General features: G+C 35.8%; 1 protein-coding gene and 1 long non-coding RNA gene across 14 annotated transcripts in view; one reads left to right on the top strand and one right to left on the bottom strand.

Annotated features, from left to right (window-relative positions):
* Window positions 1-21336, top strand: part of LOC309641933 — an 870732-nt gene that overhangs the window by 814486 nt on the left and 34910 nt on the right. The window lies entirely within an intron of this gene.
* Window positions 1-21336, bottom strand: part of LRRK2 (leucine rich repeat kinase 2) — a 145744-nt gene that overhangs the window by 12288 nt on the left and 112120 nt on the right. For 11 of the 13 annotated variants that reach the window (XR_014252805.1, XM_082422516.1, XM_082422515.1 and 8 more), the window contains 7 exons: window positions 19151-19251; window positions 16151-16341; window positions 10460-10620; window positions 6942-7112; window positions 5610-5710; window positions 2021-2215; window positions 554-747 (listed from right to left, as the gene is read on the bottom strand). Coding sequence is in view for 11 of the 13 variants with exons in the window: in XM_082422516.1 (XP_082278642.1) it covers window positions 554-747; window positions 2021-2215; window positions 5610-5710; window positions 6942-7112; window positions 10460-10620; window positions 16151-16341; window positions 19151-19251 (1114 nt within the window). In the remaining 2 variants the exon portion in view is untranslated. Of the gene's footprint in view, window positions 1-548; window positions 748-2020; window positions 2216-5609; window positions 5711-6941; window positions 7113-10447; window positions 10621-16150; window positions 16342-19150; window positions 19252-21336 lie in introns of those variants that run through there. The other 2 variants (XR_014252806.1, XM_082422511.1) reach the window with 2 other exon arrangements.

Genomic DNA, 21336 nt, shown 5'->3' on the forward strand with positions numbered 1-21336 from the left:
TGCCCCAAATATTACAGCAACTAACCTGTTAACACCGGAAATTCTGCCATTTCGATAAATTCCTGAGATAAGATCCTTTCGACTGATAATGGTTAAGCCATTTTACCTATTGACAACTTCTGAATTCATCTACTGAAGTTTTTTTCCAATTTGGTAGTTAGTTAAGTGATATGCTTTAGACTGGCATATAACAGTTTATTGATATACATGTATTCAAAGTAAGAATGAATGAGACCTCATCTTTGTAGAGGCCCTACAAAAGTGAACTGATGTGCTGAGTGGTGAAGAGTTAGAGCCATAGTTGAGATAAAACCAGGAGTAAGGCTGGAAGCCTGAAGAAATGACTGACCTATTTTTTAACTGTCTCAGCTTGATCTGTATACAGAAAAATACAAATATCTTTGTGGCCTCCTATAGTTCCCTTTAATATAGGCAACCAACGGAAAAATGTTAAAAATGAGCAACCTTTGTTGATACTGTAACAATTTTGCACACAATTAAGTCATCTAAAAGATATGTAATTTTCCCTCAATGGTCAAAATCACTACCTTACCTTTGCTTGGAAAAGGAATTGCAATACAAGCAAGTAACAGAATCAGTCATCTTTTCAAGAGTATGCCTCTTTCTCTCATCTTCAGTATTGATGACAAGGAGCATGCCAGACTGTGTTCCAGATACAATCCAGCTTTCCTTTTCAACAGGAAGATGCACCAAGGCTAGGCACAATATTCTGCTATCAGTAACTTCCTGTTAAGAAAAGAAAACACACTCTAAAGGACTTGGTTCTAGCTTAAGTGACTAGAACTTACATAGAATGAAAATATTATGTAATCCACATACTTAACTCTTTTTACTTTCTTGGTTTTAATTTTAAAAATAATGCCAATTTTATTTAACTTTCAACAATAAATGAGTTAACTGGCAAAAAAATTTTTTAAATGCCTGTCTAGAATGCACCTGAAACTAAAATTTAAAAATTGAAAATTATTTCTCAGTATCATTTCTCACTCCATCAAAATAATATAAGAGGATTGTTCAACCTTAAGAATAATGTTTAGGTACAACATTTCTTTCAAGGCAACAGTCAAAATATAAGTTTTTTTAAGTCTAGAAATTTACCTTATATTTCCCAATATAATTTATTGATCCATCTTGCAGAAGCCATGCCCAGATCTCCTTTATCACCCACCCCTGGCTGCTCTGAGTGTTGGCTACTAAGAGCTCAGAGCTGCACCCTTCACTACCTTCAGCCGATGGGAACTGGCTTTTTCAGAAATGGTTGGGAGGTTATGCCACCCTTACCCTTGGGCAAATTGCAGCTGATGACTGACTGATAAGTGGGAATGAAATACTGGACCCCTTGCCTGGTGAAGGGATAAATCTGTGCCGTTATTCACATTCCAGAGTTTCTTGTGGGTAAAGACTGAGGCTAGACTTCCTCAGACACTACATTTTTGCTAAGCTTCTTCCCCTGATCTATGTGGCTTCCCATACCTCCTTAAAAGTTTCTCTCTCCTTGAATCACTCATATAAGATTCCCTGTTTCAGGCTGTGTTTCTAGCATTCCTGACCTAAGACACACATATACTGTGATTTTAAAACAAAACACACACTACTTTATTTCATGTGAATACACTTGTTCTAACAGGAAGCTAATTTAATAACGCTCCTGTATTAACACTCCTGTATTACCTCTTATTTTATTTCCTCATAAGTAACTTTTTTTTTTTTTAAAGAACCAGTCACTGCAGTCCACTTGAAAGTCATGGACACCCTCGGGAATCTCACGGGCCTGGTTCTTGGCTGGGCCCCTGACAAAAGGTTCTGCCCAGCGGTTGAACCCAGATAGCTGTGTCCAAAACCAAATGCCGGTTCTTCAAGTCCTCCCCCGGTCCCAGCTGGACCCTTCGCACCTGTACACTGAGTACCCCTAAGTAATTTTCAATTGGTACATGCTTTAAAATAATTTGCAAAGTGAGTTTTCTGGAGTTTCACTAATTTAAATGGTATTTGGACTTACCTCAGAAGTGTATCTTTCTGTATTTAAGTCAAGAAAGGAGAGCTGTCCTTTGTCAGTATGCCCACAGCCCAGCCAAATGCTTGCGTTCTTGCTGTTATGATTCATAGCAACCATGCATTCAACAGTAAAGTTTTTAGGTATTGATATACGCCTCATCAGACAGATTAACTCAGCTGAATTCAAAATGTCAAAGACCTGAGAAAGTTAAAAAATAACAAAATAACACACATCAGGTCAACACATGCCCTCTTGAAAGATCATATCATTATAAATAATGTAGTATTAAATGTTATAGCACTAAACCTAAATCTGTTATTTAAACTGTGACCCATCTGGAGCAACAAGATTAACAATCAAACTATAGATATTAAGATAATACTTATTTTTAAACTGTGCATGATATATGCACTTTTGTACGTATGGTATGTTTTGTAACTTGAAAAGAAAATCTCAAAAGTGCCAAATGAACATAAATTTAGCAGAGTCAGGAGCTATTCTTCATTCAGTTTCATACTGCAGAGACGCATCATGTTGAAGATAAACATTAGAGCCCACAATAGAATAGACCTTCTACCAGTTGAAGGGAAAAGACATTTTGATTTTGGTAACAAAACTCACAAATCACCTCTAGATTCTGTTTTTATATTTTTCCTTCAAGCACTAACTAACTAAAGAGATGGCAGAGGGCCAGTGTAAGGAAACAGAACCAGGGGTCAGGAAAATGGAATTAGAGCCCCGTGTCACAGCCACTTACCTGCCACTCACGAGGCCCCAAGAGAGCTCCATTTCTCCCAGTGACTCATCTAACAAAGGTGATGAGTTTACCCACCTTGCCTAGTACACACTGTATTTTAAAGACTAAACGGGTATGTGAAAGTTTTTGAAAACTGTCATGTGCTAAAAAACCCCCTCAAGATTGTTATGTAATCTGTAAAATACATGTGAAGTATAAGTGAAAATTAAAAGAAGAAAAAGTAAAACAATAATTAAGCTCTGGAAAATTTTGCTTTGATAATTTTTTTTTAAAGTCTGTGTAATTAACACTGGTAGCAACCAAAATTAAAAAGTCAGTAAGGCAAGTAGTCAAGATGATTATATGATGTTTGATAAAGGCAGTATATACATGTCCTCAGCTATTTCTGAGTAGGAAATTTAAAATTGAACAAAAATTTTTCAATGAATTATTGTACAAAATTGAGAGTCCGCAACATAAAAACAGCTCTTATTTTGATCTATTAAAATCTATTCCATTTAAAACACAGTAAGAGTTCTGTTTCCAATAATATGGTGGAAGAGGTTATTTGGACAAAACTTCCAGCTGAATACAACTTAAAATGCCGAAGAAATTATTTTTTAATCTCTTAAAAACATTAAAGATCTGGCAACACCATATAGAATTATCAGGCCAAAATATTAATGAAAGACAGAATCCAGAAAGGTCAGATGAACCCTGAAGCCCAATTTTCCATTTAGGCATTTGTCTATTGAAGCAAAATTGATGTGTGGTTTTTAATGCCTTGTGAGGCCCGTGGGAAAGAGTTAAATCTATGGCCTGCCCAAAGTGGAGAATGTAGTTAATGGTCTTGTTCCCATAAAACTGGGATCCCCAAAGGACTGCATATTTAGAATAAATGAGAACCAGAAATAAAGCCACTCCACACTCCCACTCTCACTGGTTTATAAGGAAAGTTGCCTTGGGACTTTACAGACACAGGGGGAGAGAGCAAAAGAACCCCGAGAAACTGTTTATTAATTAATAAGCTTGCTCTCAAGATTTGTAGACCAGATTCTCATCACCTGGGTGATTCAAAAACATCTCAAGCCAGGAATTGAGTGTAAAGCAATTTATAGCAAGATAATCCAGAAAAAGATGTGCAAGACCTGTATGCAAAATTATAAAACTTTATTGAAAGACACTTAAGAAGACCTAAATACAGAGATAACCCATATTCAAGAATAGAGAGACAATATATCATAAGGATATTGTCTACAGATTCAATGCAAGTCTAATCCAAAGCACAATAGAATTTTTCATAAAAATTGGCAAAGTGGTTTAAAAATTTATATGGAAAAACTAGACTGAAGAACAGCTAAAGCATTCTTAAAGGATAAAAATAAGGGGGGAAAGAGACTGTTATAAAGCTTCAGGAATTAAGACAGGATTGTACTGGAGGAAGAACAGGTAAGTTGACCAATGGAAGAGAATGTGTGTGTGTTTATCTTTGAGTGTATATTACAGAGTGGAAATGGAAAATAAAAAGATCAGTAGAAGACAAAGGAAGAAACAATTTCATAGATGAAGCTGGAAAAATTGGTTACCCATATGGAAAAAAGGAAATTGGATCTAGATAAAAATGTCATTTCCTGATGGATTCAGAACTTAACTATTAAGAGCAAAACTTTTAAACATTTTGAAGAAACCATAGGTAAATATTTTTGTGACTCTGAGAGAGATAAGGACCTTTTAAAACAGGACCCTAAAATTAATAACCATAAAAAGAAGTATTGTTAAATTTATCTCTATTAAAATTAAGAAATTCTGTTAATCAAAAGGCACTCTATAGGAAATAAAAATGCAAACCAGGAATTGGGAAAAGAAATTTGCAATATATATAACCAACAAAGTTTTAGTATACAATGTATAAAGAAGCGCTTTTTAAATTTTATTTTTACACAAACAACTCAATAGAAAAATGGCTAAATAATGAACAGGCATTTTCCAGAAGAGGAAATATATATATATGACCAATGAATATATAAAGAGATGCTCATCTTTATTAGTAATTAGGAAAATGTAAATCAATACACAAGACTGAATCTACTTGGAAAAAATTAAGAAGTCAGATAGTATAACGTTTAGGGAGAATATATTAAAAAAACAGCTACCCTAATATACAGGTGATGTAACTGTTAAGCTGGTACAACTTCTTCAGGAAATGATTTAGATATTCCCAAATCCCATGATTCTGCAATTCAACTCCTGGTTAGATACCACAAAGCAATTCTGATACAATTTGCACTAGGCGACATGTACGACCACACTCAAAACAGTACTATTTATAATAGCAAAAAACTAGAAACAATACCAACACCCACTGATATGATCACGGGTAAATACATTGTTGTGCATTCAAACAATGGAATGGAATAGTAGGGAAAGTAATCAACAGCTATGTTCAACAACATGAATGAAGCTTACAAAATAATGTTGGGAGAACAACTGAAAAAACTCAGAATAGCATGTGACTATGATCCCATTTTAAATAAATTATGAATACAGGAAAACTAAACTGGGTAGTAAAATCATAAAAAGAAAAAAAAAACAATGATTGTCATGAAAGTCTGGAGACTGGCTACATCTATAGGGAAAAGAGGGTGATGCAATCAGAAAGAGGCATATGTGCGTTTCTGGGGTGTTTGCCCTTTATTTTGTGCCTGGGGTAGTGAGGGGATAGAGGAGTTTTGCTTTATAACTGTTTTAAACTGTGTGTGTGTGTGTTTATATGTCTGAGTATATATATTTGAATATTACATGTATATTTTTTGATGTTCTGAACAAAATATTGATAAATTTTGACTACACAAATACCTGGGCAGAAGTAGGTCTTTCTTGAGGATTTTCTTTCAAACATTTTTTAATTAACTTCTCAACCATAGGCCATGGGGCACAACCATATTCTTTAACTGGATCTAAAACATTAAAAAACATATCACGCTTAAACACTGGACAAATCAGAACAATTATTTTATTTCTTCTCAATGTGTATGAGAGGTCCAGACATTGCAAAGGAACCACTGATCTTTATAATCCCATATATATCATGAATCTGCTAATCACTCTTAAAGCTAATTTTGTTAACTGTCTCCACTAGAGACATCAAGAATGAGTTCTTAATTTTTACAGTATAAAAAGAGACACAAATACCAATTGAATAAAAATAGATTTTCCTTTCATACCTTCATTTCAAATAGACTTTGAAAACACTTTTGTTCATATAATAGACTTCTTTGCAAATACTTTTTATTTTAATATTCAATGTAGACAAGCATTTAATCCATTTAATCCAAAGTGGCCCTCAGAGTCACTTTGTGCACATTTTTTTTTTTATAAAAGGTATGCCATTTTTCTGATTGGTGTAGAATACAGACCTGAAAACTCTCACTGGAAAGCTAACTGATAAAATGAGGGAGATGACCTAGATTGTGCACAAAGTTTAGTCGAGTAATAATAGATTTCCTTCTGTTGGGAATCTTTAAAGGTCCCCCAGAAGGAGATAGTTAAAGCTGTATTCCCTGTAGATGGAACATAGTATACACTCAAAACTTTTCTTAAATGAAAAGAAAAGCAGAAAATATGAGAAATAACTAAATATATTTAAAAGACTACTTTAGAATGAGAACTGCAGAATTAAGGAATGAATGACAAAGTCCTAGAATTTCTTTAAAGCATGAGGCAACCATTCAAAATGAGATTTGATCTCATTAGATACTCATTTACTAATTCTTACTAATATTTACTACTAAAAATTATTATTGTAAATAATTCAAGCTTCCATTCCTGCATAGAAATTACTTCACTCCAAGAAAATGAAAATACCCCAAGCTAATGGACACTTAGTAACTCCTTACAAGAAGAAAAGTCACTAAACCTGGAGTTCTAATAGTATTTCCTTTTCTGAGTATTCTTCTAAATATAATACCAAATATATCAATATTTGGAATATTAAAAACAAGCTCTATAACTTCTATCTTTCTCATATGATTTTATTAATATGTCACAGAATTTAAGAATATTCATGCACTAAAAAAATTTTCAGCTGTGAAATGAATTACTATACAACTACAATTAAATAACTTGGAAATGAAGCTGCTACTATTAAAAAATAATAATAATCTTTATCGTAGATAAAATAAAACTTACCAGGTAATTTTCCTTGTATTGCCAATTCATCAAACTCATTTGGGAACTTCAAACCCTCTGCTATTCTACCTCCAGTTGTCAAAATATCATAGAGTAGCAAACCAAATGAATAAACATCAGCCTGTTGGTTATAAATAACATTTCCTCTGGCAACTTCAGGTGCACGAAACCCTGAAAGTAAGCAGACATATTAATAAATATGCCCAACCCCAGAACTTATACATCCAGGGAGGTATATACGTAGGCATATGTGCTGATGAAGATACAGGAAGATGAGTTCTAAACAGGCCACATCATCTCTATAAGAAGACATCTTAATCAAGTCAATTAACAGTCCTGTCCCAGGACATTTCATCCCAAGGTCGATCTTGAAGAATAATAAGGATAAACATTCAATAATAAATTATTAAGTGATATTTCATAATTAAATAAATAAAGCCTAAGAGGGGAGAAAAGTCTACATCATTCTTAATAATAACTATTCCCAGAGCAGTGTTTCAAACAGAGGAGGAGACAGGAGGGAGATTTCTAGACTTCACTCCAACTCACTTTAACCTGGCTGCAATGTTAATGGTCTTATCATTCCAAGAATTGTGACTCTGCTCCTTGAACCCAACTGAACACTAAAAAGAAAACCTCGAATAAAACAAATAAAAGCCCTCTCTCTCAGGTGTAAGTTCACGCCTGAAATTCTCTTAAAGAAAAATAAAACCTTTCTTTTTGCAATAGATATAAATCATTTTTAATCACTTCAGGAAAAAAAAAGTAATTTCAACATTACCTATAATAGTCAACAATCTAAGGAAAACCACCTATGTTCTACATATATATATTTGAAAAATAAAAACATTAAATTATCACTTTCTGACTATTAACTTCACGAAGATTAAAAACAATAACGAACCCAGAATGGGAAATAGGTGCTCTAATTCAAGTTTTGAGGGAATTTTAATTGATAAACCTTTCTAGAAGGCAATTAGTATTTCAAAATTCAAAATATGCCTACCCAGCAATATGATTTTTAGAAATTTAATGTTTAAAAATTAGTTTCATAAATGGGAAATTTTTAATTTACAAGTCTGTTAATTAAAGCCTTTCAATATATCAAAAAGTTAGAAAAAATTAAATATACATCAAGATGTGGTTAAGTAAATTACTGAAATATTATGTAACTGTTAAAACTGATATTTGACACAGAAAAATGTCCCTGAAATATTAAGTAGAAAAAGAAAACAAACACGCAGAATTTACAATACAGTATGTATATAAAACACTCGAACACATCTAAATCTAGATATAGATATATCTCTTTGTTGCCAGAGTGTTATTATTTCCACTAATTTATTAGAAACACATCATTTGACCTGCTCAATAGCATTTGCTGCTTTCAACTCACAACCTTATGTTTTGCAAATCAAATCTTAATTTAAAACATCATGGAGTCTTTCAACCAAAATGGGGAGGGGAGGGCGACTGAGGGCATCAAGACCTAAGCTACCAACATAACATTTAACTATCAATCTAAACCATAAGATCCTCCAAGCTACTCTACGTGTATGCTTATCACTGAGGACTTCCCTGGAAAAGCAACTGCAATTTCTTCAAAAAATTTTGCCTTATATTTCAGTATACTGGTCACCATAGTAGTAACAGGAAGAATAACATTTCAAGCTACTCCACGTATTCACCACTGAATTTAATTTGGGATGAAAATGAACACTTTTAATGTTACTTGTCACTGGAAGGCTAGAAATAGAAACATTTCCTGCCTGTTTACAAAAGGACAGTGTTGTCACCTGATCTAATACTGTGAATGATCTATGGTGGGTATGGACCGTGCTGCTGTACTACACGGATACCCTGTTTAGCACTGATGCCCCTCAAAGACTACAAATGTTAAGTACTAACGAAAATCCTAAATGTATGTTGTTGTATTAGGCTGTTCAAATAAGTCATTTATTTAAACATGTATCACTTCTACTTCTAGGTAAGATAGAATAACAGGGACTAGACTTACCATTCTGCATAAAACAATGAAATAACTAGACAACATGGATGAAACTCTGGACACCAGGAACACAAGACAGAACTACCATATGACCCAGCAATCTCACTACTGGGCATATACCCTGAGAAAACCATAATCTGAAAAGATACGTGCACCCCAATGTTCATTGCAACACTGTTTACAATAGCCAAGACATGGAATCAACCTAAATGTCCATCGACAGAGGAATGGATAAAGAAGATGTGGTATGTATATACAATGGACTATTACTCAGCCATAAAAAAAATGAAATAATGCCATTTGCAGCAACACGGGTGGACCTAGAGATTATCATACTAAGTGAAGTAAGTCAGACAGATAAAGACAAATCTCAGATGATATCACTCATATGTGGAATCTAATTTTTTTTTAAATGATACAAATGAACTTATTTACAAACTTAGAGATATCAAAAACAAACTTATGGTTACCAAAGGTGAAAGTGGTGGGGAGGGATAAATCAGGAGCTTGGGATGAACATACACACACTACTATATATAAGAAAGATAACCAACAAGGACCTACTGTATAGCAGAGGGAACTCTACTCAATATTCTGTGATAAACTATATGAGAAAATAATCTAAAAAAGAATGAATATATGTATATGTAAAACTGAATCACTTGGTTGTACACCTGAAACACAACACTGTAAATCAACTATACTCCAATGAAATTAAAATTTAAAAAATTTTTTAATTAAAAATTTTTTTAAAAAAGAATAAGAAAGTATGCTTGTATCAAGAACAGTGCAACTAAGAACTCCAGTCCCAAAGTCCCTATCTGAAACTCTTGGAGCTAGAAGTATTTAGGAATTTATACTTTTTCATATTTAAGAAAGTTAGTAATAATGCATATAACAAATTACATAAAACTTCAGTGGGATCAGAGCCAGAACCCTGTACTCAAACAAACATGTTTATATTTCTGCTGTGAAACATACACACATTCACAGTGAATATGAGAAATAAAGATCCTAACAAGGATCAATTTGATCAGGTCAGATTTTGCCACCGAATCAGTCATAAAAAAAAACTTTGGATTTTCAAAGTTATTTGGGTTTCAGAGTTACAAAAAAGGGTTTGCGAACCTGAATTTGGTTTGCCTCATTTTTAGGTAAGTGTTAACAGTAGCTAGATTAAAACTTTGAGGTTCCTTTTCACCACCTCTGGAGTATTTAAACATTTTTAAGTAGTCCAACTTTTAAAAATATAATTTGACATAAAACATACTCTATTTTTTTAATTTGATTTTTACCCTGGAAGATTACATCAGTTAATTTTTTTGCCCTACAGGATATAATGATCAAAATCACAAATGTACTGGTCACAATTATTCACGTACTGGTCACAACAAATATCTGTTCACAGTGTGATAGGCTACAGTGTCCTCTTGATTCTCCTGAACTCACAACTGAAGTCAGTGGTTATCCATTCTGAAGAGGGAATTATCACACAAACCTTGTCACCCACCTGGTGTGCCCTCTGACGTTTTTATCCCCATTCTACAGCAGTACTGAGCAATCCCATAGTCCGCAATCTTGGCAATGATGGCGGCATTGGGATACAGGGTGAAAAGCAACACGTTGTGGGGCTTCAAGTCACGGTATATAATCATGGCTGAGTGGAGGTATCTGCCGTGAAATGCACAGGAAACCTTATTAAAATGTGATTACACCATAATAAATTTGTCTTTTTTTGTTTTTTTTAATAAACTTATTTATTTATTTATTTATTTTTGGTTGTGTTGGGTCTTCGTTTCTGTGCGAGGGCTTTCTCTAGTTGCGGCTAGCAGGGGCCACTCTTCATCGCGGTGCGCAGGCCTCTCACTATCGCGGCCTCTATTATTGCGGAGCACAGGCTCCAGATACGCAGGCTCAGTAGTTGTGGTTCACGGGCCCAGTTGCTCCGTGGCATATGGGATATTCCCAGACCAGCGCTCGGACCCGTGTCCCCTGTATTGGCAGGCGGATTCTCAACCACTGCACCACCAGGGAAGCCCTTTGTCATTATTTTTAAAAATATATATGTTTATTACGCAAAGCATCAAAAATTCTGTGCTGTTTCACCTTCAAAGTTAAGAGATATTGCAGAAGGAAATCAAAACCTACAAGTCCAATATTACAGAGCAAGCTTATGCTTTTAAAACAAACAAACAAAAAGACATGTCAATCCTGATAAGTGATTTAAACTTTAAGGCACAACCACTTTAAGCAAAGTAACAATTTTTGAAGACTTATATTTTGTATACTTTAATAACTACTTAAAAGGAATTCTGAATTCCCTCAATACCATGTGACGATTTTAATTAGTTTAAAATGTAAATATGTTAAATAAGAATTGATAGTATTTTGTTATAACTCCCATTTATTTAAGTTTTAATTTTCTTAAAACCACAGAGAAGTTTTTCTTAGCTTTTAAAATTCTCTCTATTCCATCTCTCCTTTGATATTTATTTTTCTCTGACTAAATTATTTCTTAATTTTTTGGAAAATATTTTCTACTTTTTCAATAGTAATAAATCAAAATAAAAGACTTTTCTAGCTATCAATACTGTACCATTTGAAGATGTAATTTACTTTAAAACCCAATTCTGTTATAAATTATCAAAGAATATTTTAGACTGAGAGTTGGAATGAGTAAAACATTGTCTTGGGAAAGGTGATATGGGGGATTTTAAAGTCTTTCCTTTTAGAAACGGATCCATTCAACCATCAGCAACTAGAGCTGGACACTCATTGTAGGTGAAGAATAAAACTAGTTAATATAAAAAATAAAAAGTTTTCATCTCAACCAGGTCTTGTCCATTCTGGAAACATGGCCGAAGAGCTACTACTTTGCCCCAACTACTAAAGTAATTCTATTACCTTTCCTTACACACTTGCAAAATTCAGATTTCCCCCACTCTGTTTACCCTGCCCCATGACATTAAATTTGCCATAGCTCCGCACATGATCTCACAATTACATTATGTCCTACCTTGAAAAAAGAATTTTTCATAGAACTTAATAGAGGTAAATTTAAATCCATTGTTTGTAGCTTTTGGTTTAGGTTCACATTATATCAATAAATATTTACTCCATTACCTAATACCAATCACTGCTAGGGGGATTAGGAGCAGAGTGGCAGCAATACCCTGAACTTTCCACTCATTGATGGGAGTGTATGTATCATTTAACTGCATCAACTAATGCACGAGAAGATTCTTTCTCTTCCAGGATGTAGTTAAGACATTTGACATTAGGCCTATTCCTTTCGTAAACATATTTTTGGTTGAAAAGTAAGATAGATGTACTAATAAAGTTGACCTTAATAATAAGTTATGGGCTTTAAAGAAAAATTTACTAAGGGCTTACTGAAAAGCCATTAGCTACTTTGCCCTGCTGAAGAGAAAAGCTGGGAGATTAAGAACAAAAAAGTTAAAGCCAAGTCATACATAATTGAATAGCATCCAAATCCTTCATAATGCATGCCTCTTTCAGAATATTTATAGAATACAGACTCTCTCGGAATACTTTCCAAAGGTTAAAAAAAATTAGTTAAACTTAATTTGAAATTATGTCAGTGGGAGGGAAAGATTATCTGGATTAGTTAAAATGTTCAGTTATAGAATTTAATCTTAAAAGTGCAGTTTTAATAGCTTTTAATAGAATAGCAGAATAGCTTTTGAAATATTAACAAGTACAGATCTTGTCTTACTAAGAATAATTCAGCCATAATTTATGTATTACATGACAGCGAGCATTGTCAAATATTTTATTAAAACAAACTGGTCTAAACTCAACTAGTCATTTTGAAATCGTGATTATCATCAATGTTGCTAAGAAACTCTTATAACTTAAACTAAACTTTATTTCATCCTAAAGAGAATTACTCTAAAAATATAATGCCTTCATTCATTTAACAAATATATATTGGGCATCTATGAGGGACAGTCACTGGGGATATAATGCCATCTTTGTCTCCCTGCTCCTGAGGGGCCACAATCTAGGAGAGACAGGTGCTCAAACAAGGTTGCAGAAATGTGATGAGTAGCAAATGTTAGGGAAGCCAGAGGAAGAAAAGCACAAAGGTACAGATAGCAAAGCAGACTCTCCCACTAGACTATAAGTTTTAAACCTTGATAAGAGCAATATAATCTCTATCTTTCCCTCTTCAGCAGCCAGCACAAAGTCCTGCATGGAGACTCAAGAAACATGTGTTAGCCAAACCAACTCTTCATGGTGCAGTCAGACATCATTGTGGAGATGGTATGTGAGCAAATTCTAGAGGAAAATGAGTTCTCTAGGCAGACAATTTTTTGAAAAGACAGGAATGACAAATGCAAAGACAGACATGGATGTCAGTGAGAAGTCAAGCCCTTCAGCATGGTTAGAACGAGGGCAGTGGAATGGGAGGAGGCTGGAGAGGCAGGCTAGAGGCATACATAAAGAGTTTTGATGCTATGGCCAAGGAGTTTAGATGTATTCTGCAGATAACTTGGAATGCCAGGGAATTTCAAGCATAATTAGATTTTTATTTTAGAAGAATATAATACCAGAAATGTTCTGATAGTTCCCCAGAGGTACCGGACCAAGTCAGCAGTAGTGGCATAAAACTAAATTAATCAATTAAAAAGGTGATGTAAAATAGTCAAGGACCTGGCAGACAAATGAGTACTTACTTTTGTGGGAGAGGGGGTTGCTGTGGATGTGACTACGAAGACTTTTGTTGGCAAATGGGAGATACAAGATAAAGAACAGATTCATGGTGGAAGGAAAAAGAGAAAGCAAATTCAATTTTGAAAATATTGAAACACAGAAGCTTATGGGAAATATAGGTGACCATATCTTCAAAGGTAGTTGAGAATTATAATAAAGAATTCAAAGCAGCAGACAGTTAGAGGTGTAAGCTAATAGCTGAAAGCAAGACTGCAAAAGAGAAAATATGTAACACGAAGAAAGTTCTTGTATGTCACTCTAAACAGCTCCATCATTTAAGGGACTGCAGAGGCGTGCGACTTTATTATCTCTTTCTACCTCCATAGTTATAGCTCTGTGCTAAAATATATTTGGGAAGACAAACCCTAATGCTGAGATTTTTAAATATACTTAGTGCTGGGAGAAGATCAATTGTTACCGAAATCTACTAGCCTCTTGTAGCACAAGACCCAGAAAGCTCCCTTGGCATTATGCTGAGAACAAATCAGGCAAATGACAGGAAAATATGATGAGATTTCATTTACTTTATCAGAAACTGATGGATTTGTTATTTTAAGTAAGGTCTCCAAGTTATTTAAGAGATGAGGTCTTTCAACCAGTGATGAATTTTTAAAAAATCAATTATTCATTTTATAAATAAGCACTTTGGGAATTATGTGGAAGATTTAGGGAAAAACCAGGACCTGGAGTCGGTTTAATCAAGGAAAATGACCAATACAGCTTTTGAAATACATAAGACATAGTTGTACTTTATCTAGATTAATTTAGTACAAGTTTCCCCCTGGTGTTCAAAAGTAGATGTAGCAACCCAGATCCAAATCTTTGCATTCCTGTTTCATATAATAATCTGTGTTTTTCAATAGCTTCCGGACTCTTTCAGGAAAGGAAATCTACTCATTTTATTCTCCTATTATATTCCCTATACAGTATTAATAGTTATATCGTATATATCAATAGTTTAGTTTTATTTGTTTGTGATCAGTGTTTGTTTTCCTTACCATCCATTCCATTTACATTTCTGGATACTGCTCGAAAGGAATAGACACTATTTAAGAAGGAAAGGAAGAGAAGGAAATTTGCATCCACTTTGTGGCTACCATGCACCAGGCGCTGTCTTCCTCCCTTCCTCCCTCTCTCCCCAGTGGCAACATGTGTAATGAGAACGCACCATTCTAGGTGCTGGGGTACAACGGTGAACAAGATGAAAAATCCTTGCTATCGTGGCACTTAGATTCTGGTGGCAAAGACAGACAATAAACAAACTTTTAAAATAAAAACATAAAGAATACCCGGCAGTGAAAAGTGCTACAGGTGCCAAAGAGACACAAGGTAGTCAGGGACACCCTCTCTGAGGAGAAACCTGAATGAAATGAGAAGTGAGCCAAGAGGATATCTGGAGGTTAGACATTCTGGCCAAGAGAATAGCTGGTATAAAGTCTCTGGCATATTCCAGAAGCCTCGGGGAGGCGAGTGGCTGAGCACAGTGACCAGAGAGTGAGGTAGGAGAGGGTTGATAACAGGAGAAAGATGTGATCCAACTTCCATGTTAGAACGATCACTCTGGCTACCGTGTGAAAAGCAGGTTATATGGGGGGCAAAGGTGAAAGCAGGGAGACCAGCTGGGCGAGAAGAGACGACAGCAGCTTAGACACTGCTGGGAGGGAGAGAAGTTAGGAGAAGGAGCTGCACTGAGATATGTTTGCTAAAGATATTTGCTGAAGGATGAGGTGTGGGATGTGAGAGAAAGGAAGGACTAAAGGATGATTCCAAGGTGACACAACTGGGTGACTGGAGATGGAGAGCAGTGGAAAAGGGGGAAATCAAGAGTTTAACTTGGGATGTCTTCAATTATTACAGAAGAACTCGAAACACTGTTCACTAAGTATTAGGCACAGTTTAGAGACTACAAAAAAGAGAGAATCAGAGATATAAAATCAAAGCAACTGTGTGGACAGTCCCTCTGTCTCCAAAGGCCATGGCCTTTCCACTCTCCAAGGCTCTGTCCGGATGCCATCCGGCCGCGGGGCTGGGTGCACCTCTGAGACACACTATGGTCTTACAGGACAACCCAACCCAAATCACTATAGTCCCCTTCAGAAATATGGCCTCATCTTTCCTCATTAGAATTATCCATGATAATTGACACTTTCCTTGATACTTTGAAGCCTTACCTATATTTTTTTAGGGAAGGTAGGTGAATACAGGGTTAAGATCATGGGCTCTGGAGAAGGACTCCTGGGTTCCAACTCTACTTCTGCTAGCTATGAGATCTGCATGCTCTTCCTACTCTTATTTTATGAAATTATAAAATCTGATCAGCGAAATGGTAGTTTTACACCCAAATAGTTTGTGAAATGTTACCAGGACACATTGTTACAAGGAAGCGTTCTTCTCAAAGTCTGAGAGTAATTTTGGGCTCACACTCATCATGCCCTGAATAGAAAACAGCAACCTAATCTATTACCTCAGACCATCAGCCACATGTAGTGCGATCCTGTGTTGCAGCGTTCTGGTGAGACTGGCTTTGTCTTGTTGAAGCAGGCGATCCAGGGAACCCTTGGAGGCTAACTCCATCACCAACATTCGAGGACGAACCCCAGCTGCCAGCAAAGATATTAAGCTGGGATGGTGGAGGTGGCAAAGCACCACCAGCTCCTGCAAAGTCAAAAATCATTTCAGAGTCATAGACAATCAGCTTTTACCCAAGTGTCTCCTTCCTTAAGTCCATCAACACTTGTAGCACAGTTTTCCCTGAGTGACTGGATTATAGCAAACTTGCCATTTCTTCTTTGAGCTTTTTTATATTTTCCACATTTTCAGAATTAGACCACTGGTTTTGCAACCATATTCTGAAATAAAATTTTAAGTTCTCTTTTTCCGTTTGCTCTGCTTTATCAGAACATTTAATGCTAGGACAGGACACACATTGTGGCACACTAATAGGTCATGTCAGTCTTACCTACTGAATCCTCCTTAGCCGCAGAATCCTTCTCAGCCCAGCATCCTGAGCAGCCACTACCAATCAACTGCACTTTGAGGCATGTGAGGTACAACCTGCCTATTATCTCCGGTTTAATGACTAGAGAGTTTTCTGGAGAGAAATGTCTAAGCCTAAAGAAATATATGGCATTACCCCTGCCTGAAAACTCTCTAATGACTTCCTGTTACTTTTATTGGGTTAGCCAAAAAGTTTGTTTGGGTTTTTCCATAAGATGTTACAGAAAAACCCAAACGAACTTTTTGGCCAACCCAATAGATTAAGATCCCATGCACTTACATAGCCTTCGTGGCCTGACCTGATCTGCCTTAGCCCATCTTTCAAACCTCATCTCCTTTCTCTCTCTTCCTTATTCACCACCCTTCTGCCACATTGGTGTTCATTAAATCCCCAGCACCGCACACACCCAGCTCCTTCCTTCCAGCCACAGAATCTTTGCCCTTGCTGATCCCTCTGCCTAGAAATCCCTCCACCCTTCACACAGCTAAAGGCTTCTTGCCATTCAGATCTTAGCTCAAAACTCTTACTTCCTCAGAGTGACCTGCCTTGGACCACCCTTACTAAAGAAAGCAATCACCAGGTGCAACAACCTCTCTCTAATCCAAGAAGTTAGCTGGGACAGAGAGGTCTCCAATCTGATTCCTAGGCCACATCATGTGAGACTTTACAACCTCTTTCATGATACTGTTGTTTTGAATTCCATACACGTTATTCTGTATATCACTCTACTCTGAAACTGTATTTAGTTGAAATTTATAGCTTATGTGGTATTAAACTGATTCATGTTTTAAACTATGATTTCTGCAAAAGCTCTGCTTCTTAACAACCAGCTTCAAAGATAAGGAGTATCAGTGCCAACTGCATTTATCAGGAAACTGATGTGTGAAGAATTCTGCAAGCTGAAGAATAAAGGCTCAAAGCCCTGAGAGGGGATTTTTCAAGAACACGGGCTTCAGACTGCAATCATACTTCCTTAGTAGATAAAAATCTTTTTTTCTTCTATGTCTGATTAGATCAGTTGGCTAAAACTGATGAGAACAAGTCAAGTTAGCTTTGTTTTCTTTCATAAACACAGACAGGAGCCTAATCCAAATTTCCTATCCTAGAAAAACAGCTCACTGATTGCAAAGAGAAAGGAACAAAAAGAGTGTAACACGTCAGCCCCGATTCATGACCACAGGTAGAATGACCCTTAAAATGCAGCACTGAACACTGAAGTGTTTTCCTTTCTTTTTCTTTTTTTTTAAAGAGGCATATTACACACACTCTATTGTTTCTATTTCTTCTACCATTTCCTTGGTTCACCTAGCTGCCCATACACTAATCAGTCCCATAAACCTTTCTAGTGTTCTGATTTCCAACAAGGTTCCCTGAGCACATTACATAAAATTTGAAACATGTTGAAGACTAATGATCAAGACTGAAAAATCAATTAATACAACAAACTGCCTACAGATAGAAAGAGATTGTGCTCAGATTTGGTTCATTGACTTACAAAATATTATATACAAAATATTTATTAGCTTATTCCTAGAGCTACAGTGTAATTTTTGGTACTAATCATCAAAATTACTCCAGGATATTTTACACAGACATGAAATTATTTTCATTATTCAGAGTAACTAATATATTGCAACTGTATTTTTTTTGTTTACATAAGTTATTTAGATTCAGATTCAGGCACAATTTTTTTTTTAATAAATCAAGAAAAAAATAAGAATGAATAGATTCAAAAATATGGTTGAGTTCTGGTGTAAGACTGCAGAATCCACATGGATTTATCTCTCCTCTCACCCTGTCTCTCTCACTCATCCCTACTGTTAGGAAAGACTCAGAAAAAAAGAAATAAATCCCCACCAGTATTCAAAACAAGAGAGGGTACTGGAGTGACCACTCTTGGTTATGCATTCAATCAACTTTCACTCTTCCTAACAGTACTGACTTTTGCTGAGGTATCCAACCCTCAGCCAAGCAGCCCATGAACTTTAAGGGGAACTGACCCCAATCTCAGCTTTAGGGAAAGGTGGGGATATTTTAAATAATACCTTGCTCATTATCACAGTGATTGGTTCAGTAACACAGTCTAAGCCAATCAGCAACAGTACTGCCCTGAACATTGGTGCTTGCTGAGAAAAGAACATGTGACTTAACTGAGGCCAAGAGAAGTTTTTAAATAGACTACTGTTGTATGGATTTTGGTTCCTTTAAATTACAAAAATGCAAAAAAGGTACCCTCTTTTCTTCTGTACTTGTAAAGCCTGGAACAAGAATTCTCAGAATACTGTCTTTGTTTTTCAACAGGAGAAACCTATTTCACTCCATAAAGAAAGGACAAAAGTAGGATTTCATAACTAAACTCAAGTAAACTTTGGGGGAAAATACGGTAATTACAAATGCATGCAAAACAAGAGTTCCAGGAGATTAACAATGTATGATTTAACATAATAATATTGTTGCATTTCTTACTTGTCTTAACAGTCTAAGTGATGTATGTTTATTAAAAATCTTCACAGCCACTTCTTCTCCTTCATAAGCTGCTCGATAAACAGATCCAAAACTGCCGTCACCTTTTGAAAAGAAAGTACAAAGCACTTAGGTCAATCTGTGCAAGCAGAAAAACTCAATAAATTGTATCTTTTGTAATTATATTTGCTTCAAAGAGAAATATGACCCACTAGTTACACTGAATCAAGTCTCCTTTAATGCTTTCTCTTCCTTCTTCTACTCCATGAACTAAGATGGAGTTTCAGGGGGAAACGAAGGCTATAGTAACAGTTAAGTATTGGATTCAAAATAGGATTGGGCAAATAGAAGAAGGAAAAGAGAAGGAAAGCAAGTGGAGGGGGAAGGGAGACAAGAAGAGATGGAGACTTAAATAATAGACATATCCTGTTCTGATTCCCTTCAATCTGAACAACTACTGACAACAAAGAAAAAATTTAATGAACAGAGAAAAGAAATACACTCTAGGGAAACAAAAAATTTCAGGTGGGAGTAGTAGAGATTTCTAATTATTTAAAGCCCTTCCCTATCTCATAATCACTGCCATATTAAATTGGAGTATGGGCTGTTGTATCCTTCAAGTAACTAAGAGCAAAAATAAGGTTAAGGACTGCTATTGTGTACTTGTGACACAAAGGTGTGAAAAAATTGACAAATAATACCACTGAAGTATCTTCTATTGTGGCTCTCTGGAAAAATAGTCCCTCAAAGAGGAAATGTACCCCCTCCCATAACTCTTCAGATAGACAAACAAAACCCCATATATGTGTATGTTAAAATATTCAGTTGACCCTTGCACAACACACAACATGGGGTTAGGAATGCAGAATCCCTGAGTGCAGTGGAAAATCTGCACACTGCTGTCTCTGCCTCAAAAACAAAAGAACTGAAAAATGTCCCACCCGAGGAAAGGAAGCTGAAACAGTTTGGATACAATCAGGACTCAAACCCTAGTTCTTTTGATTTCACACACTATAATCTCTAATTGAACACAAACTTTTCCCTACACTTAGTTAAAGATCTATAAGATAAAAATACAGGTACTGTATTTATTGAAAAAAAATTGCAGATAAGTGGACCCATACTGTTCTAATCTGTGTTGTTCAAGGGTCAACTGTATTTACAAAAACAAGTCTACTAATACTCACAAATCTATTAATATGTGTCATATTAGTCACTGCCTAATAGTAACTGCTATCTGGGAAGGAAAGGGTTAACTGAAGCCCTAAAATTCACTCCTGTCCGACAAAGAAAATGCGGAACGGAGGGAGATGAATGACCTCCCCCAGATCATCCCAGCATAAAGATACCAGGGTGTTTCTGATTGTAAAATGTTTTTAGAAGGATTTATCTGATTTGTTTAGATCAGTGGCTCTCAACCAGGGTGACGTTGCTCCCTATCTCCAGCCCCCACCTTTGACAGTGTTTGGAGACATTTTTGATTGTCAAATCTGAGACGGGATGTGAGGAGATACTACTGACATCTAGTGGGTAGCGGCCAAGGATGCTGCTAAACACACTGCAATGCACAGGACACCCCTCATAACAAAGAATTATCCAGTCCCAAACTGCATCAGTGCAGAGGTTGAGAAACCCTGATCTAGATTGCTTTTTGTACAATAAATAAACATGGAATTTATGAGCTTATGGGAAATGGGGCTAGAGAATGGGGAGTACTCTTATAAACATTTTCCTATCTGCATAGTTAAAGAATATAAAACACAGGTGCTTCTGAAGGTGGTCAAAAGGTACAAACTTCCAGTTATAAGGTAAATAAACACTAGGGATGTAGTGTACAACATGATAACTACAGTTAACACTGCTATAGGTTATGTACGAAAGTGGTTAAGAGAGTAAATCCTGAGAGTTCTCATCACAAGAAGAAAAATACGTTTTTCTTTTTCCTTTATTTTATATATATATGCAATTATGGATGCCAACTAAAGCTACTGTGGTAATCGTTTCACCATACATGTAAGTCAAGTCATTATGCTGTACACCTTGAACTTTTACAGTGCTATATGTCAATTACACCTCAATAAAACTGGTGGAAAAACACAGGTGCTTCAAAAATGAACTTTTTGAACATTTCTACATAACATTGCTCAGAACTTGTCCATTAATCTGAAACACAACTTAGTGCACTAAAA

The sequence above is a fragment of the Balaenoptera physalus genome, assembly GCF_965194825.1.
Source record: "Balaenoptera physalus genome assembly, chromosome: 13".
NCBI classification, from domain to species: Eukaryota; Metazoa; Chordata; class Mammalia; order Artiodactyla; family Balaenopteridae; genus Balaenoptera; species Balaenoptera physalus.